This window comes from Ictalurus punctatus, chromosome 7 (assembly GCF_001660625.3).
Source record: "Ictalurus punctatus breed USDA103 chromosome 7, Coco_2.0, whole genome shotgun sequence".
NCBI lineage: Eukaryota > Metazoa > Chordata > Actinopteri > Siluriformes > Ictaluridae > Ictalurus > Ictalurus punctatus.
In genome coordinates this window covers 32,962,129-32,989,038 of record NC_030422.2, presented here as the reverse complement: position 1 = coordinate 32,989,038, position 26,910 = coordinate 32,962,129, and the positions used below count along the sequence as shown (strand labels likewise).

General features: G+C 36.8%; 1 protein-coding gene across 1 annotated transcript in view; it reads left to right on the top strand.

The window, feature by feature from the left end:
- LOC108261720 (uncharacterized) overlaps nt 1-26,910 on the top strand; it is a 56,373-nt gene that overhangs the window by 13,342 nt on the left and 16,121 nt on the right. Inside the window, exons 10-15 of the mRNA XM_053681866.1 lie at nt 1,015-1,126; nt 1,388-1,503; nt 22,874-22,996; nt 23,169-23,210; nt 24,700-24,811; nt 25,080-25,195. Coding sequence (XP_053537841.1) covers nt 1,015-1,126; nt 1,388-1,503; nt 22,874-22,996; nt 23,169-23,210; nt 24,700-24,811; nt 25,080-25,195 — 621 coding nt within the window. The remainder of the gene's footprint in view (nt 1-1,014; nt 1,127-1,387; nt 1,504-22,873; nt 22,997-23,168; nt 23,211-24,699; nt 24,812-25,079; nt 25,196-26,910) is intronic.

Below are 26,910 nucleotides of genomic sequence, written 5' to 3'. Positions count from 1 at the left end.
ATTTATACTAGTATAGTAGTATAGTATAGTAGAATCCATAGTGGTATAGTGTTAGTATAGTAGTATAGTAGATTAAGGTGTTTACATGTCACTACTACACGTCCATAATGCGACTAAAACAGGAGTACTCCACCTATCTTAATTAGTTTATTGCTTACTTTGATTATGACCTTAATTAGATTAAGGTAAATACAAATTGTTGTTTACATGGTAGTTTCTTAATCAGAGTACGGTCTTGATCGGATTAAGAGTGGATTATTGTTGTCCATGTAAACGCAGCTACTGAGGACATTTGGGCTTCAGATCAAAAGACGAATATGAAACGATAGATCAGAATTTCAGCTTTCATTTCCTGATATTTACATCTAGATTTTTTAAACAACAAACAAATGATTAAACACCCAAAGTTTATGTGAATAAAAGTATAAATGCACTCGTATGTCCTGCACTCGAAAGGGCTTTGCAGCTCTGACCACAAAGTAAAGTCAAATAAATAACACTTAATATTTGGTTGCATTTCCCTCGCTTGCAATAACTGCATCGAGTTTATAATGTCGCTGAAGTCCATAAAAAAGATGATGAGGTTGTTGAAAATATCCAGCGTTAATAAACCACAGTGTGTGATGTGCTGTTACAGTAAAACACTGACTGATGGGGTGGTGTGATGAAGCGGAGTTACTGTTTACAACCCCAACGTTGATTATTTTCCTAAAACAGTGCATCCCCAAGAGGAATTCTTACACCACAGCAACGCACCAACAACTGCAATTTCTAATTTATTAACGAACGACACGTCTCGCTTTTAACCCGTTTATAGTTATCTGTAATGTTGTTGAATGACGTTATAGCAGCTGTTGTAGCACTACTGTGCTCTTCTAAAAAAATAATATTAATTAGTTAATTTGAAATATACTAGATAAAAAAAGCATCTCATTTATTAACATTTCTTAGTGAACATTTAATCAGAGTGCTAAGGCATGATTGATAAATAAATACATGAATGTTTTCACACAGATGCATTTAGACCAGTGGAATGCTGTAGCGGTTACCAGACACATCCAATCCCTGAAATATACATTACAGCGTACAGAGTAACAGACGATCACTGCCCAAATCCTGCAGTCATGTAAGTTTTCACCCCCTTATTGTATTTGAATAATTAATAAGAAGAAAATTATTGTTTTTCTATGTACATCATTGCCTAATAATTGTATAAAATATCTAATAAATTTATTATAATACAACTTCAAATTAGCATGAAGCGCATTTGATAGTTTTTGAAATTTATTAGAATATAACAAAAATAATTTTGGAGGTTTGGGACACATGAGTGTTTAATTTTCTGTCTTTATTGCAGTTTTACACTGATCTTCTCTCTCCTCTGCAGTTTTACTGTAAATAGTGGTGTGGGTGGGCAGTGTGCAGATCCCAAAGATCAGTGGGTGCAGGAACGCTTGAAAATAATTGACAACCGAAAGTTTACAACCTCAGTCCAACCTAAAGGTGGGGAATCCTCTCTCCATTAATAATAGTCCATATTTATTTTATAAACATCCTTTTTATAAACACCCAGGAAATGGTTAAAAAATAAAGTGGTTGTATTTTTACAGGCCCGTTTCAATTTGAGTAACACTGCTGAATTGAGACACACCATTAAATAAAAATATATAAATATTTAATGAGAAACTGTCTATACTGCCTCACATTTCTAATATATATATTTAAACAAATTGAGAAGTGATGAGATTTAGTATTTGTACACAGTGCGTATCATTTTAATGATTATATTGTCAATAATTTTTTTGATAGCTAAAGTTATTGTTAAGTAATGATTAATGATGAACAGAAAATTATTTATTTATTTATTTATTTATTTTCTGATCAGATTCACAGTTCTCATGCTATTCCTTTTACTAATAGGAATTGTTCTGTTAGTATAGCAATAGCCACTCTGGGATATTGTCAGTTTAATGCAGTAGTATAGACAGCTGTATGGATTTAGTGTGTGTTGGTATAAAGGTTAAATTACCTGTGAACATTAATGTGATCTTTTAGTGTTTATTGTATCTATAGTAGTAGAGAGTTTGTATGTCAGAGTAGTAGCTATAGTTAGTATAATGTTAATATAGATATATGGTAGAATTATTGATCAGCTGACTCCCCCAACCTTTCCGAGAGGAAATCTGTCAAAGCCACCTGCGCCCCTGGCCTGTGGAACACCTTTCACTTACAAGACTGAAGTGCCAGACACCAATAATAATACAGATGTATAGTGTTATTATGGTAGAACCTACATTTGTGTATCTAATACAGCATTATCTTTAGTATTATAATAATATAAATAGTGGGATAGTGTTAGAGTACCCATAACTATTATGGAATTGTTAGTATAGTAGTATTTACAGTGCTACAGTGTTAGTATAGTAGTATTTATAATGCTACAGTGTTAGTATAGTAGTTTTTATAGTGCTACAGTGTTAGTATAGTAGTATTTATAGTGCTACAGTGTTAGTATAGTAGTATGTATAGTGCTACAGTGTTAGTATAGTAGTATTTACAGTGCTACAGTGTTAGTATAGTAGTATTTATAGTGCTACAGTGTTAGTATAGTAGTATTTATAACGCTACAGTGTTAGTATAGTAGTATTTATAGTTCTACAGTGTTAGTATAGTAGTATTTATAGTGCTACAGTGTTAGTATAGTAGTTTTTATAGTGCTACAGTGTTAGTATAGTAGTATTTATAGTGCTACAGTGTTAGTATAGTAGTATGTATAGTGCTACAGTGTTAGTATAGTAGTATTTACAGTGCTACAGTGTTAGTATAGTAGTATTTATAGTGCTACAGTGTTAGTATAGTAGTATTTATAACGCTACAGTGTTAGTATAGTAGTATTTATAGTTCTACAGTGTTAGTATAGTAGTATTTACAGTGCTACAGTGTTAGTATAGTAGTATTTATAGTGCTACAGTGTTAGTTTAGTAGTATTTATAGTGCTACAGTGTTAGTATAGTAGTATTTATAGTGCTACAGTGTTAGTATAATAGTATTTATAGTGCTACAGGTCTGCATATTTTACAGTATATAAACTAAAAATGCTGCACAGTGGGTAGTGTTTCAGCCTCACAGCCGGTGTTGAGTTTCACGTGTTATCTCTGTGAGTAAAGATTTGCTGTTTTCTATTTTAGCTACAAGTCCTCCAGCTCAACAGGATTACACAGAGAAATCAGGTAATTAGGGGCCAAGCACAGAAGGTGCGAGGCACCTGTTGTATCCGTTAGTTTCTTCTTTTTCTTCTTCTTCCGCTCGAGTCTATGGCAGCGCATAGAACTGCTTGCAGGAAAGTTATGAAATTTGGCACAGAGATAGAGGACAGTCTCAGCATTAAGCATAGCAAGGTTGGAATCTTCATCTCAAACCGTCTAGCACCACCATCTGCTCAAATGTTGACTTACGTTTATGCTAATAACTTTTTATCTGTAAGGCCTAGAAACAAAATCCTTGTTTTTTGTTTGATTCCTCGGCTCGTCCTGAGTCGAATGTAGACGGTTTCCTCCTGAAAATATTTCTGCCATTTTGAATTTTCTGAAAACCATTTTTTTCTAACTCATCCGAAGTGGTTCATTTTATCTTCACCAAATTAGACAAATATGACTACCACACAACTTTTGTTTATGCTCTTCTTTCCTGCGTAAGTCTGTAAATTCTGGTGTGGTGCATACAACACTGACCCTAGTGGACATGCACTTGTAATGTGGAGGTATAAAGACTTCACTGTGTGATCCTTGCATGACATCCTGAGCTGGTCACAGATACACACTTGCAGAAGTATAAATCAGCCCTAAGTACAGCAGTGTAGTATCTAAAGTGTTAAAGTGTTAGTATAAAAGTATCTATAGTGGTGCAGTGTTAGTATAGTATCTGTAGGTGCATAGTGTTATTAGAGTAGTTTCTGTAGTGGAACAGTGTTAATATGTATGTACAGTTGTTATTTTAGTATATGTTGGTATAATTATATTTAAAATGAAAATTAATAACATCTTTTATTGTTTCACCAGAGTCTGACAAGACAGATTCTCCTGCCGCATCCATTATGGTACGTAAGTGAAGTAATCGTACTGTACACTGTGTACTGTACACTATACAGTATTTCTGTCTGCATTTTAGTATTTATATTAGTGTACATATTACTATGGTTTTTTATAGTCTTACACCACAGTGCTGTTGAATTCTCGATTCTGATTGGCTGACAGACGTTCTGAGGTGTGCAGTTAGTTTTCAGTTAATGCACAGCTAAAGTAGTTCCAGTCAGGTCTTCACCACATTACAGTTCCATATCACTTCGTTAACTGAAATAACAGAAAAATTAGCCTACTGTCCACTGTCTATAGTTTAATAATTTTAGTATAATATGGTATTTTCTACAGTGGTGGTATAGTGTAAGTATAACAGTGTCTATAGTGGTGTAGTGTAAGTATAACAGTATCTACAGTGGTGTAGTGTAAGTATAACAGTATCTATAGTGGTGTAGTGTAAGTATAACAGTATCTACAGTGGTGTAGTGTTAGTATAACAGTATCTATAGTGGTGTAGTGTTAGTATAACAGTATCTATAGTGGTGTAGTGTTAGTATAACAGTATCTACAGTGCTGTAGTGTAAGTATAACAGTATCTATAGTGGTGTAGCGAAAGTATAACAGTATCTATAGTGGTGTAGTGTAAGTATAACAGTATCTATAGTGGTGTAGTGTAAGTATAACAGTATCTATAGTGGTATAGTGTAAGTATAACAGTGTCTATAGTGGTGTAGTGTTAGTATAACAGTGTCTATAGTGGTGTAGTGTTAGTATAACAGTGTCTATAGTGGTGTAGTGTAAGTATAACAGTATCTATAGTTGTGTAGTGTAAGTATAACAGTATCTATAGTGGTGTAGTGTAAGTATAACAGTATTTATAGTGGTGTAGTGTAAGTATAACAGTATCTATAGTGGTGTAGTGTAAGTATAACAGTATCTATAGTGGTGTAGTGTTAATATAACAGTATCTATAGTGGTGTAGTGTAAGTATAACAGTATCTACAGTGGTGTAGTGTAAGTATAACAGTATCTATAGTGGTGTAGTGTAAGTATAACAGTATCTATAGTGGTGTAGTGTAAGTATAACAGTATCTATAGTGGTGTAGTGTTAGTATAACAGTATCTATAGTGGTGTAGTGTAAGTATAACAGTATCTATAGTGGTGTAGTGTTAGTATAACAGTATCTATAGTGGTGTAGTGTTAGTATAACAGTATCTATAGTGGTGTAGTGTTAGTATAACAGTATCTATAGTGGTGTAGTGTAAGTATAACAGTATCTATAGTGCTGTAGTGTAAGTATAACAGTATCTATAGTGGTGTAGTGTTAGTATAACAGTATCTATAGTGGTGTAGTGTAAGTATAACAGTATCTATAGTGGTGTAGTGTTAGTATAACAGTATCTATAGTGGTGTAGTGTTAGTATAACAGTATCTATAGTGGTGTAGTGTAAGTATAACAGTATCTATAGTGGTGTAGTGTAAGTATAACAGTATCTATAGTGGTGTAGTGTAAGTATAACAGTATCTATAGTGGTGTAGTGTAAGTATAGCAGTATCTATAGTGGTATAGTGTAAGTATAACAGTGTCTATAGTGGTGTAGTGTTAGTATAACAGTGTCTATAGTGGTGTAGTGTTAGTATAACAGTGTCTATAGTGGTGTAGTGTAAGTATAACAGTATCTATAGTTGTGTAGTGTAAGTATAACAGTATCTATAGTGGTGTAGTGTAAGTATAACAGTATCTATAGTGGTGTAGTGTAAGTATAACAGTATTTATAGTGGTGTAGTGTTAGTATAACAGTATCTACAGTGGTGTAGTGTAAGTATAACAGTATCTACAGTGGTGTAGTGTAAGTATAACAGTATCTATAGTGGTGTAGTGTAAGTATAACAGTATCTATAGTGGTGTAGTGTAAGTATAGCAGTATCTATAGTGGTGTAGTGTTAGTATAACAGTATCTATAGTGGTGTAGTGTAAGTATAACAGTGTCTATAGTGGTGTAGTGTAAGTATAGCAGTATCTATAGTGGTATAGTGTAAGTATAACAGTGTCTATAGTGGTGTAGTGTAAGTATAACAGTATCTATAGTGGTGTAGTGTAAGTATAACAGTGTCTATAGTGGTGTAGTGTAAGTATAACAGTATCTATAGTGGTGTAGTGTAAGTATAACAGTATCTATAGTGGTGTAGTGTTAGTATAACATTATCTATAGTGGTGTAGTGTAAGTATAACAGTATCTATAGTGGTGTAGTGTAAGTATAACAGTATCTATAGTGGTGTAGTGTAAGTATAACAGTATCTATAGTGGTGTAGTGTAAGTATAACAGTATCTGTAGTGGTGTAGTGTAAATATAACAGTATCTATAGTGGTGTAGTGTAAGTATAACAGTATCTATAGTGGTATAGTGTAAGTATAACAGTATCTATAGTGGTGTAGTGTAAGTATAACAGTGTCTATAGTGGTGTAGTGTTAATATAACAGTATCTATAGTGGTGTAGTGTAAGTATAACAGTATCTATAGTGGTGTAGTGTAAGTATAACAGTATCTATAGTGGTGTAGTGTTAATATAACAGTATCTATAGTGGTGTAGTGTAAGTATAACAGTATCTGTAGTGGTGTAGTGTAAGTATAACAGTATCTATAGTGGTGTAGTGTAAGTATAACAGTATCTATAGTGGTATAGTGTAAGTATAACAGTATCTATAGTGGTGTAGTGTAAGTATAACAGTGTCTATAGTGGTGTAGTGTTAGTATAACAGTGTCTATAGTGGTGTAGTGTAAGTATAACAGTATCTATAGTGGTGTAGTGTAAGTATAACAGTATCTATAGTGGTGTAGTGTTAGTATAACACTATCTATAGTGGTATAGTGTTAGTATAACAGTATCTATAGTGGTGTAGTGTAAGTATAACAGTATCTATAGTGGTGTAGTGTTAATATAACAGTATCTATAGTGGTGTAGTGTAAGTATAACAGTGTCTATAGTGGTGTAGTGTAAGTATAACAGTATCTATAGTGGTGTAGTGTAAGTATAACAGTATCTATAGTGGTGTAGTGTAAGTATAACAGTGTTTATAGTGGTGTAGTGTAAGTATAACAGTATCTATAGTGGTGTAGTGTAAGTATAACAGTATCTATAGTGGTGTAGTGTTAATATAACAGTATCTATAGTGGTGTAGTGTAAGTATAACAGTGTCTATAGTGGTGTAGTGTAAGTATAACAGTATCTATAGTGGTGTAGTGTAAGTATAACAGTATCTATAGTGGTGTAGTGTAAGTATAACAGTGTTTATAGTGGTGTAGTGTCAGTATAACAGTATCTATAGTGGTACAGTTTTAGTAGTGTATATGCTTTTGGTCTGTATATAGTTAGGTGTACTGTAATGTTGTGGAACGTCCATGAAACAAGTTAGTTCCTGTTCTCATTTACAGTGTAGCAGCTATAAACAGTTGCTTCCTCCTTCAACTTTTTTTAATCTCTTGAATTTTGGAAAAAAACAAAACAAAACAAATATAAACACAGTTTGCCATGCTACCAAGAAACGGCAAAGCGTAAACTCCTGAAGATGTCAGAAAACGTAAAGTTACTGCTTTACATCTGACTGTTATGAAGTGTAGACACTCTAACGTCTCAGTCACTTTTATGGTGAATGCTCCACCTCACCGGATTAAAAACAAAACTAAAAAACTGTGATTTGCAGCTGCATTAATTTCATAGCTGCTATTATATAAAATGGGTCAGCGCCTTGTGACCAATCAGAATCCAGAATTCAGTACTGCTTCGGTATTTAACATACCAGATATAAAAGCATCTCATGTCTTTAATTATTTAGTAAGCATTGTATCAGAGTGCTAATCCATGATTGATAAATGAATGCATAAATGTTTTCACACAGGTCCAAATGGAGCAGATGTGTATTGCATCACATACCTGAAGAATCCAATAACTGTAAAAGTCATTAAAGTGTAAATCACATTTTCACATTGAAAAGAAATCAATGTTAGTTACATTAAGAGATTAATGATATCACATCTTTGATAGCAATGTTTAATAAAAAAGTTTGAAAATAAAAGTTATTTATATAAGATGAAAAACAAACAAATACATATAGACCTATATACACACTGTAAGACTATGGCTATAGATTGTAAAAATAATAGAAGAATGAAGGTCAGTAAATAATCACAGTATTATGAGACATGTTGTTGTTTACTGCAGAAGTTCCCATCCTCAACATTTCTGTGTATCTACTGTATTATAGACTGACAGATACAGAGCTACACATATAGATAGGCAAAATAATTATCATTATAAATGAGAAATAAAAAGAATTTCCTTAAACGAATGTCTGTACAAAACGCTTCACTCTCACTACCTCGTGGACGAACACTAAAACGCTCCGAACCACAAGCTGCAAAATCTCACCTCCTTATTTTTGACATAATAATCTCATTATTTCTGACTTGTGGATTTTATCCCGTTTTATTATTTCAGGTTTATATACAGTAACAGTGTGTTATAGAAGTCACAGCTTTTATTTTAATGTGCTCGTTCGTATTAGATCTGCACAAATCAACAGCTTCTGACCAATCACAGTCCAGAATTCAGCAGCTTTAGAGGTTAAAATTTGTCTCTATCAAGGTAAAAAGTTATAAAACACAACACATCTTTAAAAAAATGTTTTATTTTATGAAATCTAGGTACAAAAAAAAACCCCAACAGAAATAGGAATGGGTTAAACGTTTGTGTGTGTGTGTGTGTGTGTGTGTGTGTGTGTGTGTGTGTGTGTGTGTGTGTGTGTGTGTGTGTGCATGTTTAAGAGAGAGAGAGAGAGGGAGAGAGAGAAAATAGCATGGTAATCACTATCTTATCTTAATCACTATCCTCATCAGCACAACACACACAAACACACACACACACACACACACACACACACACACGCACGCACACACACACACACAAACACACACACACACACACACACACACACACACACACACACAGTTTCTGTTGATCAAAGCAGATTTTCAGATTTATTCATGTAAATAGGTTTTAGTTTACTATTTAAACGACTTTTTTTATTTTAATTCTGTTTTTGTTTAAACTGTTTATGAGAATAAAACAGAATATTTCTCTTCAGCACTTCACACTCAGTACAGGACTAAAGTACAGACTAAAGTACAGGACTAAAGTACAGACTAAAATACAGGACTAAAGTACAGACTAAAATACAGACTAAAGTACAGACTAAAGTACAGACTAAAGTACAGACTAAAGTACAGACTAAAATACAGGACTAAAGTACAGACTAAAGTACAGCACAAACTAATCATTGGGCATATTTAATAATGACGATATATTATTGTGAGTGATGTGGAGATTTGTTTAAAATATGATTTACAGTTTTACTTGAACGAAGCTTGAACGAAGATTTCTCGTTATTTTATTGTTTATAGTTGTGTGGTGTAAGTTGGGCTGCTCACTTCAGGTGAATGCCACAGCTTGGTTTCTTGGGGAAGAGGTATGTACATGTCCATACTATGTATGAATACAATCTATGTGAAAGAACTTGTGTGTGCATAGGATTGCACCAGAACCGGATTTATAATATAAAATCCGGTTACTAAGCACTAAGTAGACACTAGTAAGATAGAAAATTGTTAAAACATCTGGACTGGAGTCATTACTCCTGAACACTCCTCTGGTTTATAATGATACTGAATTCTCTAAAGAGACGAGCAGGTTGCTGAGAATAAGCAGCGTTAATAAACTGTGTGTTTGTCGCACTGTTACAGTAAAATACTGAGCGATGTGGTGGTGTGATGAAGCGGAGTTACTGCTAACACCCTGAACTTGATTATTTTCCTGTAACAGCACGGCTACCGTTGTGTTATTACTCATATACCACAGAGACTCGCGAGCAGTTACGACATCATACTTTATCTGTTTATAGTCCTGTTTAATGTGTAAACATTCGTTTCCTCGGCATCCTCTCTTTTTTCTTTCTCTTCAAGTAAAAATGTATATATATATATAATGACCTGCCATCATAAATATATTTGATGATGACCTTTGACCTAGACCTGTCAAAAAAACAATTAGTGATTTTTGGTAGCAACCAAAACCTGCAAACTATTTCTCTCTCACGTTCATTTAAATAGTTTTAGTTTACTAATTTAAATTACTTAAAAATATATTTTTTCAATCTCGATTCAGAGATGAAAATAAAACAGGATATTGTTCTTAGCACTTCACACTAAAACCCAGTGAAGGGACTAAAGAAGTACAGGCCATGCTAATAATTAGGCACATATTAATAATAATTATTGATTATCTCTGGTGTATCGTGTGATGTGTCGTGCTGGTTTAATGATTATTTTACTCCAGTGAAGCTGCACTTATTTATATTGATGTTTATTTTATTTTATGTAAGTTTGGCTGGGAAAGTGTGTCAACGCTGCTCAGATCTTTCCGTCTTTGGTTGAAAACCGCAGCTTGGTTTTCTGTGGAATGGACGAATTTTTTCTCTTTTAAGCAAAGTGCAACATTTCATCACCATCAGACCACACTCTCACACCCCTCTTATCAGCTTATAAGACCAGTGCTGAAGTGATATCTGCATTAATACGGTCCTGTTCACATCGTGATCATCATCAGCAGCCATGGTCTCTCGTTCTCTCCTGCTGGTTCTGCTGGTTCTCGGCTGCCTTCAGTCCTTCACAGCGGCTCAGAGTAAGATAAAGCTTACCTTTTTACCTTTATAACATGTTGCTTTGTACATATTATTATCTGTACTTGTGATCATTTGTTTTTATCAGTTAACATGCATTAACTTAAGCACTAAGTAGACACTAGTAAGATAGAAAATTGTTAAAACATCTGGACTGGAGTCATTACTCCTGAACACTCCTCTGGTTTATAATGATACTGAAGTCTCTAAAAAGACGAGCAGGTTGCTGAGAATAAGCAGCGTTAATAAACTGTGTGTTTGTCGCACTGTTACAGTAAAATACTGAGCGATGTGGTGGTGTGATGAAGCGGAGTTACTGCTAACACCCTGAACTTGATTATTTTCCTGTAACAGCACGGCTACCGTTGTGTTATTACTCATATACCACAGAGACTCGCGAGCAGTTACGACATCATACTTTATCTGTTTATAGTCCTGTTTAATGTGTAAACATTCGTTTCCTCGGCATCCTCTCTTTTTTATTTCTCTTCAAGTAAAAAAATACAGCTTTGTTTGTTACAGAGAAACTGCAAAGCATGAACTCCTCTCCCCTGAAGACTCCCACTATAAATGTTAAATAAACGTCTCCTCACAGCAATCTTCACCATATCCACGACACACGCTGTACACACATACTTAATCTATTTATGTGCAGTGTCTGCCATACAAGTCAGTGACTACGTTTACATGAACAGCAGTAATCTAATTATTGACCTTACTCTGAGTAAGATAATAATGTGATTAAGGTGTTTACATGAGTCACTTTTAGAATACTCCTGTCATGTTCCCGTTTTACATGTTATAGAACATAATTAGATTAACAGCCCGCGTCATTACGTCACCGCGCCACGCCGTCTGACGTCCCTCCAGAATTTCACGTATCAACATACAGTTCGTCTTCATTATGGGACCGTATACAGTTTTGAGTGTTTTTAATTTTTTTTTTACGAACGCTTTAAGTGCGGTTAATTATTTGTCATGCTATACGTGCTAATAGACAACTGCTTGAAGCCGTGGATGAGTAAAAAAAAAACGTAAAGCTGTCCACGATCACACACGGCAGTTTTACGTTTTACGGCGAACAAGAGAGTTCGGCTGTGTCCCAAATCGCATACTTTCCTACTATAGGCCTGTAGTGGGGAAAAATACATGTATCTCGGCTACTATACAGTAGGTAAGTATGCGATTTGAGACGCAGCCCACGGCTTCAAGCAGTCGTCTATTTGCACGTATAGCACGACTAATAATTAACTGCACTTAAAGCGTTCGTAAAAAAAAAAAAAAAAACCCATAAAAAAAATTGCTCATCTTAATTGAGCATTTCAAAACTGTAGTGTTACTCTTCATTAAAAAAAATTCATGGGAAAGTCTTACTAGACAAAATATTCTTTAAAAATAACATTAATATTTAAAATACCAGGGGAGAATGGCTTCTTATGCTTTGCTAAAATCTTAACATTCATTCATTGACACACTCTTGGGCTGTAACTTTTTCCAAGTACTCGGTTCAGTTAATGATTTTATTAACCGTGTGAATAAATAATACATTCTGAATTTCTACAGTGAATAAAAGATCTTTTACAATAAATTAAAAATTAAAAATACATTTATTTACTCAAAGGGACAACCATTTGCCAAACTATTCATTTTACAATATAGAATAATATAATAAAGTAATATCTCTGTGATGCCATATACTATTAGTTTTATTATTGTTATATTATGTATGTGTGTGTGTTTGTTAATCAGAAATTTGTTGCATGTAAACACCTTATTCAGAAAATCCACTGAAAGGAGATATATATGCGCATGCTCAGTTCGCAAGGAATTGTGGGTGCCAACAGATGCTTAGCTGTAGGCTCTGTATTTAGGAAGGGTAACTCAGGCATAATTACAACAACCGTGTATGCAGGAGTTTTCCGATGCCAGTACGCATATAAACATCGTATTCGGAATAGATAAGAAGAAAATTATTTAAAACCAGCAACCAACGCCATCAGACATTAGTCGAATGAAGCAAACAATACAAGAAGGAATTAACAATAATCATCATAGGAGGACTGAGACTTCCTGTATGAAGGGCAGGCTAATACAACAGCACCAACTATACAAAAGGACAAAAAAAACACCAATCAGAATCATACCTACAAAATTCACAGCGAATGTTGACACAGCAATAATAACGACCCTTAGTGAAGTAAAGCTTAAGGTGCAGCTACCTCTCTCTCCCATTCTTCTAATAAGACGAGCACTGAGGTAATACCTGCATTAATATGACTGTGTTCATATCCTCACCATCATCATCATCATCATCATCTGCTTTACCATCATGTTCTCTCATTCTCTCCTACCTTCAGTCCATCACCATGGCCCTGTGTAAGATAACGTTCACTTTTACATAGTTTTCTGTACATAATTGTAACGGGTATGGAAAATACTCCATAAATGTCATGTGTAGAATTACACAAAAGGAGATGTGTACCTGGTGTGACTGTCTGTTTGTCTGAGTATTTTTCCTTTTGGTTGCCGTGATGTCATTGGTTTTGTCATTTCCTGTTTTGGCTCCTCCTCTTCCCTTTCATGTTACGGTTGAATGGGAGAGAGAGGAGAGAGAGAATAAACAAAGAGTCGACCAAGTGGCCGTCCGCCTACATTTTTTTTTCTGGATTAAATAAAACACACAATGCAGACTACAACCAGTTACATAATATTATATTAGTTTATAATGTCGCTGAAGTCCCTAAAACAATGATGAGGTTGTTGAAAATATCCAGCGTTAATAAACCACAGTGTGTGATGTGCTGTTACAGTAAAACACTGACTGATGGGGTGGTGTGATGAAGCGGAGTTACTGTTTACAACCCCAACGTTGATTATTTTCCTAAAACAGTGCATCCCCAAGAGGAATTCTTACACCACAGCAACGCACCATCAACTGCAATTTCTAATTTATTAACATCTCTCTTTTAAACACTACTGTTACAGGTGCTGTTATTTATTTTTATTTTTTGTAATTAACACTTTTATTGATTCACAGGTTAACACAAAGAGACAAACAACATATATAATGAATCAAACTGTTTTAACATAAATCCCCACTATAACCCCTCCCCCTACCAACCTCCCACCCCACCCTAGTCACCCCACCCTGGTCCCCCCACGAACCCCCCTGTGGTCAATAGAATATAAACTCACATATCCAAAAAGATAAAATAAATTAATAATAAAAATAATAATAATAAAAAATACACACAATTAAAAAAAACAAAGGAAGATACAATAATCTCTAAATTATACTCTCCATCGCCCCTCCTCGAGAGTCCCCCCAAAACGCCAAATAACTGCTCCATTTCTTCCTGAAGAAATTCCCAACTCCCATCCTTCTGCTCGACCCCTCCTCAAAGGCAGCCACCCTCCCCATCTCCACATACCACTCTGGAAACGAGGGTGCTCCATCTGATTTCCCTCCCCTTAAAATAACCTGCCTACCAATCATCACACTGGTCAAAACCCAATCTTTTTTGTACCTATCCTCCAATTTTGTGACCTCCCCATCTCCCAAAATACAGAGTCTAGGGCAGAACGAGATCTGAGTGTTCAACACCTCACATACAAAGCTCTGCACCTTCAACCAAAATTCTTGGATCTTACGACACCCACAAAAAATCATGTGTGGTGTCTCCATCTTCTGAATGGCATCGCCAGCAGGTGGGTGTCTTTAAGACCGAGCCTATAAAATTCACGGGGGTCCAATAGAACCGATGTAAAATCTTAAATTGTATAAGGCGCACCCTTGCGTCTCTAGATGCAGTTTTTATATTTTTTTAAAATCCTAGCCCACTCTCCCTCCCCCAATTCCAAATTTAAATCTTTCTCCCATAATCTCTTGAGAGTGGTCGAGACTCCGTCCCCTAGACTCTGAATCAGCAAGGAGTAATACACTGATGCTTCATGCCCTCTTCCAAATGCAGAAATCACCTCTCCCAGAGTATCTGCTGCCTTAGGGGGTGCATGCTACTTCCAAAAATAGTACAGAGCAAGTGGCGTAGTTGAAGATACCTAAAAAAACCGAGATCTGGGGATCCCAAAATGTTGAACCAATTTTTCAAAAGATATCATCACACCACTCTCATAAAGATCACCGAGTGTATTAACCCCCCTCGTGATCCACTCTGACCAACAAAAAGGGGACTTTTTAATACGTAGTTTGGGGTTTAGCCATAGGCTCGAGGCAACATTGAGATAAATATCAGAATCAAACACTCTGGACCCTCTTCTCCACACTGAGTGCAGATGTGAAATAACGGGGTGTGATTTACCTTCTCTGGTTAGATTAATGGAAAGGCTTTGCAGTGGCAAAATAGGGGCAAGAACTTCTTGTTTAATGCAGAACCAGGGAGGGGCTCTCTCAGGCGGAAGTGACCAATGAGCCAAATGTCTGAGACCAAACGCATAATAATAAAACAGAATCTTGGGTAGGCCTAGCCCACCCTTGTCAACCGGACTATGTGACTTATTGTTTAACCTGGGACGCTTACCATTCCAAATAAAAGACTTCGCTATACTCTCAAATTGCTTGAAATAAGAAAGAGGGACATCTATAGGGAGAGATTGTAGCAGGTAATTGAATTTTGAAATACAACTCATTTTAATAACATTAACCTTCCCGATCATAGATAAATGTACAGAAGACCACCTGTCTACATCACTCGAAAACCTTTTTATTAACGGGTCAACATTAACTCTAACTAAATCGGACAAATTTTTTGGAAATAAAATACCCAAATACTTAATGTCCTGTTTGGGCCACTGGAAGGCACCAGGCTGAAAGCCGTTACTGGACAGTACGCTGCCAGAGCCAAAGCTTCGGATTTAGACCAGTTGACTTTGTATCCTGAGAATTTGGAAAATGAATTAATAATTCTGTGGAGGCAAGGCATAGATCTAGGAGGTTCAGAGACGAATAATAAAATATCATCTGCATAAAGCAAAAGCTTATGCACCACACCTCCCGCCACCACCCCTGGAAAATCATTCTCCTTTCTTATCGCAGCTGCTAATGGTTCCAGGGCAAGACAGAACAATAATGGGGAAAGAGGGCAACCCTACCGGGTGCCCCTATCTAGAGTAAAATAATCTGAAATTAGTCCATTTGTTTGTACTGCCGCTACTGTGTGTCTATAAAGTAGCTTAATCCAACCAATGAAAGTATTCCCGAACCCGTACGCTTCCAAAATCTTAAAAAGATAATCCCATTCTACCAGATCAAACGCCTTTTCGGCGTCAAGTGAGATGGCAGCAACCGGAGACTGATCATTCGCTACTGACCACATGATATCAATGAGACGTCTAATGTTATGAGAAGAGCTACGGCCCGAATAAAAGCCACCTGATCTATATGTATAAGAGATGTCATAACTTTACTTAATCGGGTAGCCAGAATTTTCAACAGGATCTTTACATCTAACTGGATCTGGGAAATTGGACGATAACTTTTACACTCACTTGGATCTTTGTCTTTTTTAAGAATCAGACTGATCCGGGCTTGTGTCATGGTTGGAGGAAGCTTTCCATTCTTTAATGCTTCTGTATAAACTTCTAACAGAAATGGAGCCAGTTCTGTAGCAAAGATTTGAAAAACTCAGCGGCAAAGCCATCTGGCCCTGGAGACTTGCCTGTAGGCAGGGCCTTAACTACCTCGCCAAGCTCCTCCAGGGTTATCTTAGAATCAAGAGAATATTTTTGCTCTGTCGTCAGTTTCGGGAGTTCTAATGGTTCCACAATGTTCCTAATATCTTCATCAGTAGACGAAGACATTGAACTATAGAGATCAAAGTAAAATTCTTTAAAAGCGTTATTAATATCAATGGCCGAGGTAAAAATTTCACCACTAACAGACTTCACTGTGGGAATGATAGAAAGGGCCTCCCTCTGTTTTAGATATCTAGCCAAAAGTTTTCCTGCTTTGTCCCCCGACTCAAAGTATGACTGTCTTGCCCTGAATAACCAAAAGTCCATTTTCCTTGACAAAATAGTATTATATCTATATTTCAATCTGGTCAATTCTCTGAGACCATCAGACGACATCCGGCGCTTCAGCTCTGCCTCTGCACTTTTAATATTTCCATCCAACTCCACGAGTTCTCGTGCTTTGGATTTTTTAATGAATGAGGCATACTGTATGATCCGACCCCTAAGAACCGCCTTAAGTGCCTCCCACGCCACGCCCACAGAGGATACTGAGGACCAGTTGGTCTCCATATAAACATCAAGTTCAGTCTTTAACATTTGTCAGAAATCAGGATTTTGTAAAAGAGATACATTAAAGCGCCAACTAAATGATTTCTTCTTCTCCGTTTGTGGCCACACCTCTAAACTCACCAGGGCGTGATCTGAGACTAGAATGTTTCCGACTGAACAATCAGCAACAGATGAAATAAGTGATTTGGATATCAAAAAAAAAAAAATCTATTCTAGAATAAATCTTATGGACTGATGAAAAATATGTATAGTCCCTACCAGATGGGTTCAAAAGTCTCCAGATATCTGCAAGACCAAGATTTTTACACATCCTGTGAAGCGTCACTGTTGCTCTAGGGAGCATATACACTTTTTACAACACTATGATCTAGGACTGAGTCCATCAAAAGATTAAAGTCTCCTCCCAATATTATATCATGTGCGGTGCCAGCAGATGATACAACATCCCTTCAAGATCTATATAAAAGCCCTGATCATCAGCATTAGGTGCATAAATATTAGCCAAAATAAGACTTTTCCCCTGAATTTCTGCTAAAACAATAATTACTCTCCCTAATTTATCTTTAAACTGTTTGAGACATTTGAATTGTAGATGCTTATTTACCAATATAATGACTCCCCTGCTCTTACTTGAGCCAGCACTAAAGAAAACATGACCACCCCATATCTTCCCAAATTTTTCAGCTTCCTGCGGGGAAAGATGCGTTTCTTGAAGAAACACAATATCATATTTCTTACGCTTAAGAAAAGTAATGACCTTCCTTCTTTTTATGGGGTGTCCCAACCCATTCACAGTCCACGTGGAGAGAGACAGTACACTCATATTAACATCTGACATTTTGATATAACAGAAAAAATGAATCGTGTGCCAAAACAAAATTATGAAGACCACAATTCAACATTGATGTAACAATAAAACCCCGAGCTTCCCCCCGAACAAAACAATGATAAAAAAGAAAAACATGCGCATCAACCCCGCGCATGACAGTCCCCTGTCCCCTAAACCCAGAGTCCATGCACGCCTACGAGCCCCCGAGACAAGTCTGCCATCGGACTGCACGATTCTGCCTCTTGTAACTAACTCAGAGAATTTCACTTCTATCGCGGTAATCGGACGTCGTATTACAGCGAGATCTTCCGAGGCAGCAACAACCTTCGTCATCATCCCCGACATGTGGGACAGTTGGCGCTGGAGTTCTTCTCCCGCCGCAGCACCCACAACGAGTCCGCGCTCCACAGGCTCGTCCGCGCTTCCATCTTGAACACATAATGTCTTTTAATGTCTCCAGAGCTCGAGGATTTTGACTTCTTTGCCATGTTTACCTCAATCAGCAAGAGTGTGACCGGGTGTACCGAATTTCACCAGATTATATCATGAAAAATTAGCGAAGTGCGCAGAGCTGTCTTTCACACGTCTGCCCTTCGCATGGCGTCACGTCACAGGTGCTGTTATTTAAAACAAAACAAAAAAACAATTCATTAATTTCAAATATACTAGATAAAATAAACACCTCATTTATTAACATTTCTTAGTGAACATTTAATCAGAGTGCTAAGCCATGATTGATAAATAAATACATGAATGTTTTCACACAGGTGGAAAAGGGCCAAATCGATGCTGTTTCCGTTACCAGACACGACCAGTCCCTGTAATACTCATTAAAGCGTATGAAGAAACAAACCCTAACTGCTCAAATCCTGGAGTCATGTAAGTTTTCACCCCCTTATTTTATTTAATAATTAATAAGAAGAAAATGATTGTTTTTCTATGTACATCATTGCCTTATATTTGTATAAAATATCATATAAATTTATTATAATACAACTTTAAATTAGCATGAAGAACATTTGATCGTTTTTGAAATTTATTAGAATATAACAAAAATAATTTTGGAGGTTTGGGACACATGAAAATGTTTAATCTTGTGTCTTTATTGCAGTTTTACACTGACGTATATCTTCTCTCTCCTCTGCAGTTTTACCGGATATCTTGGTCGCGGTGTGTGTGTAAATCCCACAGATAGATGGGTGCAGATGGTCATAGATGAAATTGACAGCCGCTCGTTTACAAGCTTGGTCAAACCTAAAAGTGGGTAATCCTCTCTACATTAATAATAGTTCATATTTATTTTATAAACATCCTTTTTATGTATCTCTTCCTGTAATTGGACAGGAGGAATAAAGCTTTTTACTATAAATCAACTTTAAAAGTAATGTTTTGCTTGAATTATTCTAGCGTTATTTAAGTGAATAAAACTATGGGCTGTGGGCATAAAGAACATTTCTAATAATATATTATGTTTGTTTCTGTTTTTAGAAAAAGGAACATTAGACATTTTAAAAGAAAATATTCAAAGACATTACAGTGTTCACAATGTCATCTTTGATACTGACATTAAAAACAATTACTAACAAATACATGAATAAAAAATAATAATCACGCTAATATTATGACATTTAATTTACAAAATCAACAGCAGACCAGTAGAAACTGGATGAGAATTGTGCTTTATTCTTCCACCCAGGAAATGGTTAAAAAATAAAGTGGTTGTATTTTTACAGGCCCGTTTCAATTTGAGTAACACTGCTGAATTGAAACACACCATTAAATAAAAATATATAAATATTTAATGAGAAACTGTGTATACTGCCTAACATTTCTAATATATATATATTTAAACAAATTGAGAAGTGATGAGATTTAGTATTTGTACACAGTGCGTATCATTTTAATGATTATATTGTCAATATTTTTTTGACAGCTAAAGTTATTGTTAAGTAATTAATGATGAACAGAAAATGATTTATTTATTTATTTATTTATTTATACTCTGATCAGATTCACAGTTCTCATGCTATTCCTTTTAATAATAGGAATTGTTCTGTTAGTATAGCAGTAGCCACTCTGGGATATTGTCAGTTTAATGCAGTAGTATAGACAGTTGTATGGATTTAGTGTGTGTTGGTATAAAGGTTAAATTACCCGTGAACATTAATGTGATCTTTTAGTGTTTATTGTATCTATAGTAGTAGAGTGTTTGGATGTCAGAGTAGTAGCTATAGTTGTATAGTGTTAATATAGAAATATGGTAGAAGTATTGGTATAGAGTTAGTATAGCAGTATTGATAGTGGATAGATATAGGTTTTTTGATTTGTGCATTGTAGGGTTAAATATAAAAAAATCTAAAAGTTTCTTGTTTTTGTTCACATTTATAAAAACAAAGGTAAAATTCATTATGTGTGTAAATTTGAAGTGATTAGACTGAATTCATTCTGCTGCTACCATCATGAGTTCCATCATCAGTAAAGATTAGTGAGAATGTTCCAGAAGCAGCCATGCAAGCCCAAGCCATGACACTATGCTTGAACCATGAGCTTGTATGTTCTGGATCGTGAGCAGATCCTTTCTTTCTCAACACTTTGGCCTTTCCATCACTCTGGCAGAGGTGCATCTTGGTTCCAGAACTTTTGTGGATCATCTCTGTATTTCTTTGTGAATTCCAATCTGGTCTTTCTGATTCTTTCTGCTGATGAGCGGTTTACATCTTGTAGTTTGACCTCTGTATTTCTGCTCTCGAAGTCTTCTTCAAACACTGGATAGTGAGACCTTCACCCTGCCCTGTGGAGGTTGCTGGTGATGTCACTGACTATTGTTTTTGTGCTTTTCTTCAAAGCTGTCACAATATTTCTGTCATCAACTGCTGTTGTTTTCCTTGGCTGACCTGTTCCATGTCTGGTCGGTAGTATACCAGTGGTTTCTTTCTTTTTCAGGACATTCCCAATTGTTGTATTGGCTATGCCCAATGCTTGCACAATGCCTCTGATATATGTTCAATAATTTCTCAGCTTCAAAATGGCTTGCTTTCCTCCCATAGACAGTTCTCTGGTCTTTATGTTGGCTTATCCTTTTTAATAACAAATTCAGTCTTCACAGGTTAAACCCAGAGCTCAAACCAAGAGTAGATATTCAGAGCTATTTATTGTTTAGACAATCAATCGAACACAGAGGTTCACAACCTTTTGCAACTAAAGCCCCCCCCAAGCCTTCCCTATCATGTGCCCCCCCTCACCACCACCATATTGGAGGAGTCCAGGTATAATCATTATCTATCTATCTATCTATCTATCTATCTATCTATCTATCTATCTATCTCTATCTATCTATCTATCTATCTATCTACTGATATATACAGTATGTCACAAAAGTGAGTACATCCCTCATATTTTTGTAAATATTTGATGATATCTTTTCACGTGACAACACTGAAGAAATGACACTGTGCTACAATGTAAAGTAGTGAGTGTACAGCTTGTGTAACAGTGTAAATTTGCTGTGCCCTCATAATAACTCAACATACAGCCATTAATGTCTAAACCGCTGGCAACAAAAGTGACTACACCCCTAAGTGAAAATGTCCAGATTGGGCTCAATTAGCCATTTTCCCTCCCGGTGTCATGTGACTTGTTAGTGTTACAAGGTCTCAGGTGTGAATGGGGAGCAGGTGTGTTAAATTTGGTGTCATCGCTCTCACACTCCCTCATACTGGTCACTGGAAATTCAACATGGCACCTCATTGCAAATAACTCTCTGAGGATCTGAAAAAAAGAATTGTTGCTCTACATAAAGATAGCCTAGGCTATAAGAAGATTGCCAAGACCCTGACACTGAGCTGCAGCACGATGGCCAAGACCACACAGCGGTTTAACAGGACAGGTTCCACTCAGAACAGGCCTCGCCATCGTCCACCAAAGAAGTTGAGTACACGTGCTCGGCGTCATATCCAGAGGTTGTGTTTGGGAAATGGACGTATGAGTGCTGCCAGCATTGCTGCAGAGGTTGAAGGGGTGGGGGGTGAGCCTGTCAGTGCTCAGACCATACGCCGCACGCTGCATCGAATTGGTCTGCATGGCTGTTGTCCCAGAAGGAAACCTCTTCTAAAGATGATGCACAAGAAAGCCCGCAAACAGTTTGCTGAAGACAAGCAGACTAAGGACATGGATTACTGGAGCCATGTCCTGTGGTCTGATGAGACCAAGATCAACTTATTTGGTTCAGATGGTGTCAAGCGTGTGTGGCAGCAACCAGGTGAGGAGTACAAAGGCAAGTGTGTCTTGCCTACAGTCAAGCATGGTGGTGGGAGTGTCATGGTCTGGGGCTGCATGAGTGCTGCCGGCACTGGGGAGCTACAGTTCATTGAGGGAACCACGAATGCCAACATGTACTGTGACATACTGAAGCAGACACTGTATGAAGTCTTAACTGTTGGGTAAACATACCAGATTATACCTGATTAACATATCCAAACATTAGTAAATTTTGTAGTTACACACACTGATTACACTTTATGGCCTATATATTATTAATAGGAATGTCTAGAGTTTTAGTATATTATAGTTTTATCTGCAGTGCCATAGTAGTATCTACTGTTGTTATTTTGGTAGAATCTACTTTAGGATGCGTGGTATAGCATTATCATATATATTTTTTATAATAATAGAAATAGTGGGATAGTATTAGTATAGCAAAGTAATGTCTATTGGGGTATTGTTAATGTTGTAGTATCTATAGTGTTACTGTTCATATTTGTAGTGGCATAGAATTGCTGTAGTATTCTACTATTTATAGTGTGAAAGTGTTAGTATAGTAGTATTTATACTAGTATAGTAGTATAGTATAGTAGAATCCATAGTGGCATAGTGTTAGTATAGTAGTATAGACAGTTGTATGGTTTTAGTATGTGTTGGTATAAGGGTCAAATTACCCGCTAAGATTAATATGATCTTATTGTGTTTCAACCAGAACCTGTTTCTACTCCCGAACCTGTTTCTACTCCCGAACCTGTTTCTACTCCCGAACCTGTTTCTACTCCCAAACCTGTTTCTACTCCCGAACCTGTTTCTACTGCCTCACCCGATATAGAATGTAAGTGAATGAATCATGTAACTACAGTATCTCCACTTGTAGACGCGCAGGTCTGCATATTTTACAGTATGTAAACTAAAAATGCTGCACAGTGGGTAGTGTTTCAACCTCACAGCCTGTGTTGAGTTTCACATTATCTCTGTGAGTAAAGATTTGCTGTTTTCTATTTTAGCTACAAGTCCTTCAGCTCAACAGGATTACACAGAGAAATCAGGTAATTAGGGGCCAAGCACAGAAGGTGCGAGGCACCTATTGAATCTTTTAGTTTCTTCATATAGGTGTCAGCTATAACGCACAACTTTTAGATTTTTTTTTATATTTAACCCGACTATGCATGAATCAAATGACCTACACGAATGTATAAAGGGGGGTCAATATGACCTGTATTGGAATTAATCGTTTTCTTCACACAAAAAAGTCCTATTAATGAAATAAATAAAGTACCGACAATACACGAATGTTTTAATATTTCAAAGATGTTTATTTGTTTTCTGCATTTTAAGTCTGTAATCTGGCCACCAGATAACTGCCTTGTTGACTCAACCGACATTTTGAAAACTGTATAGGGAACTGTGTGTAGAGTGAGAGAGAGGGAGAGTGAGAGAGAGAGCTAGAGAGAGAGCAATAGAGGGAGGGGAGAGAGAGAGAGAGAGGGAGGGGGATGAGAGAGAGAGAGAGAGAGAGAGGAAGGGGGAGAGAGAGAGGGGGAGAGGGGGAAGAGAGGAGGAAGGGGGGGCAGTGAGTGAGTGAGCTTTATGGTTATACTGTCCCCTCCAAAAGTATTGGAGCAGCAAAGCCCCCCCCCCCCCCCCCTTTTTCTTTTCGTCACTGAGGACATTTGGGCTTCAGATCAAAAGACGAATATGAAACGATAGATCAGAATTTCAGCTTTCATTTCCTGATATTTACATCTAGATTTTTTAAACAACAAACAAATGATTAAACACCCAAAGTTTATGTGAATAAAAGTATAAATGCACTCGTATGTCCTGCACTCAAAAGGGCTTTGCAGCTCTGACCACAAAGTAAAGTCAAATAAATAACACTTAATATTTGGTTGCATTTCCCTCGCTTGCAATAACTGCATCGAGTTTATAATGTCGCTGAAGTCCCTAAAAACGATGATGAGGTTGTTGAAAATATCCAGCGTTAATAAACCACAGTGTGTGATGTGCTGTTACAGTAAAACACTGACTGATGGGGTGGTGTGATGAAGCGGAGTTACTGTTTACAACCCCAACGTTGATTATTTTCCTAAAACAGTGCATCCCCAAGAGGAATTCTTACACCACAGCAACGCACCAACAACTGCAATTTCTAATTTATTAACGAACGACACGTCTCGCTTTTAACCCGTTTATAGTTATCTGTAATGTTGTTGAATGACGTTATAGCAGCTGTTGTAGCACTACTGTGCTCTTCTAAAAAAATAATATTCATTAATTAATTTCAAATATACTAGATCAAAAAAAAAAACGACACGTCTCGCTTTTAACCCGTTTATAGTTATCTGTAATGTTGTTGAATGATGTTATAGCAGCTGTTGTAGCACTACTGTGTTGTTCTAAAAAAATTATATCAATTCATTAATTTCAAATATACTAGATAAAAAAAGCATCTCATTTATTAACATTTCTTAGTGAACATTTAATCAGAGTGCTAAGGCATGATTGATAAATAAATACATGAATGTTTTCACACAGATGCATTTAGACCAGTGGAATGCTGTAGCGGTTACCAGAGAAATCCAATCCCTGAAATATACATTACAGCGTACAGAGTAACAGACCCTCACTGCCCAAATCCTGCAGTCATGTAAGTTTTCACCCCCTTATTGTATTTAATAATTAATAAGAAGAAAATGATTGTTTTTCTATGTACATCATTGCCTAATAATTGTATAAAATATCATATAAATTTATTATAATACAAATTCAAATTAGCATGAAGCACATTTGATAGTTTTTGAAATTTATTAGAATATAACAAAAATAATTTTGAAGTTTTGGGACACATGAAAATGTTTACTTTTCTGTCTTTATTGCAGTTTTACACTGACGTATATCTTCTCTCTCTTCTGCAGTTTTACTGTAAATAGTGGTGTGGGTGGGCAGTGTGCAGATCCCAAAGATCAGTGGGTGCGGGAACACTTGAAAATAATTGACAGCCGAAAGTTTACAACCTCAGTCCAACCTAAAGGTGGGGAATCCTCTCTCCATTAATAATTGTTGGCTCGAATTTAGCCTATTACCCAAAAACACTTAAAACTCAACTTAGAAGCCAATACTCACATCTACCTCTGAGCCCAGTTGGAGATAGAAAAAACACACCAGCCGTGAGTGAGAAGAAGCAAGGGTCCAGCTTTATTGTTCCATTCCACCACACGAGATCCACACCGATGAGAATTCTCAAAAGTGATCCCCCATACCCTGAGCTTAAGCTCCAGTATTTATACTGTATTTACACACTAGATAACCCATAGGTTTCCAGAAAAGGCCTATTTCACTTCGTACCGGACCTTCACGTGTTCCCCACCATCGTCATTGGAGGATTGAGCATCCTCCAGGGGTTGCATGTTCTAGTCCGCTGCTTCTAGTCCGCTGCTGCCCTGTAGTCAGCCTTCTCTCGCGGCTCCGGGACTCCCACCTCCGGGTGAACACCTCTGAACACCTCCGAACACCTCCGAACACCTCCCCCCGTTGAGGCGGTGACGCCTCACACATAACACTGATAACACTGCACTTAGCTGTGTTCCTGTGATTATATAGCTCCATACATAATAGTTAGTGGTCTTATATATGTTTTCCGATTCATCTGCAATTACTCCAGCGGCCGTCCATCATAAGGAACAGACACAGACATGGGTCGACCCGTAAGCATTTCATGCGGTGTTAGATACATATTGCTGTTAGTCTGCATGTGATAGGTCATTAGTGCAAGAGGTAGAGCATCTACCGAAATACGTTTAGTATCAGCACAAATTGTATCCAACACAAATCAGGGTGTGCCAGACCTATCCCTGGTCAAGGAAAAAAAAAATAATAATAATCTTGAGCACACTTCAGGTGACCCTCCATCGTTGCCTGCAAGTACAGAGATCATTCCTCTACCTTCCCCCTCTGAGGCTAAGATCATGGGCAGCTGTAATACATACAGCAAGAAGTGCAGTCAGAATTCAATTAAACTATTTGTTCGATAAGTGCCGTTCCAATTTTTTCCTAGAACCTCATTGCATTCAAACAACTCCAAACAGACGACACAATCCATGGGCCTAAACGTCAGTATTTATATTATTTTTTATTTATTTTTTACCAATTCTACCCTTAACCAGGTTGCATTCTTTAGTGATAGACTTCTATTCAGCCAATTGGGCAGAACAGGGTGTTCATAATGTTTGTGAAATTTCAGACCCAAAACTTTTAAGCTCAACGAAATACAAATTTCGGCTGGGCAATCGTGTGTGTTCTCAGTGACTGGCTCCACAGAATTAATTACACCACTACAACACTTACAGTTGGTGAGTTAGGCACACTAACAGGTTCAAAAATTTTAGTTCGGGTGGCACATCGATTAACCCCATATCCCCATATCATGTTCTTTCAAAATAGAAATGACCTGGTGTGACAACCGTAAGATCGATGTGTGAGAGAGCAATTTTCCCAATAATCTGCACTAAGAGAGCATCTCCAGCCTGGCAATCCTTGTGCCACCAAATCCATTATTTTCAATACATAAATTTCAGCCCTGTAAGCGCCCCATTCTCCTGAGCCGGGACCCCCCCCAGCAGCACCCAACCCCTTCAGTCACATGTAAGACACAGTCTTTGTTATTGTTTGCTAGCCATAGTTCAGGTGCAAAGCATAAGTTCATTCAATGTCAGGCTTGTCCAAAGAACACCCGGATCTCAGGATGTT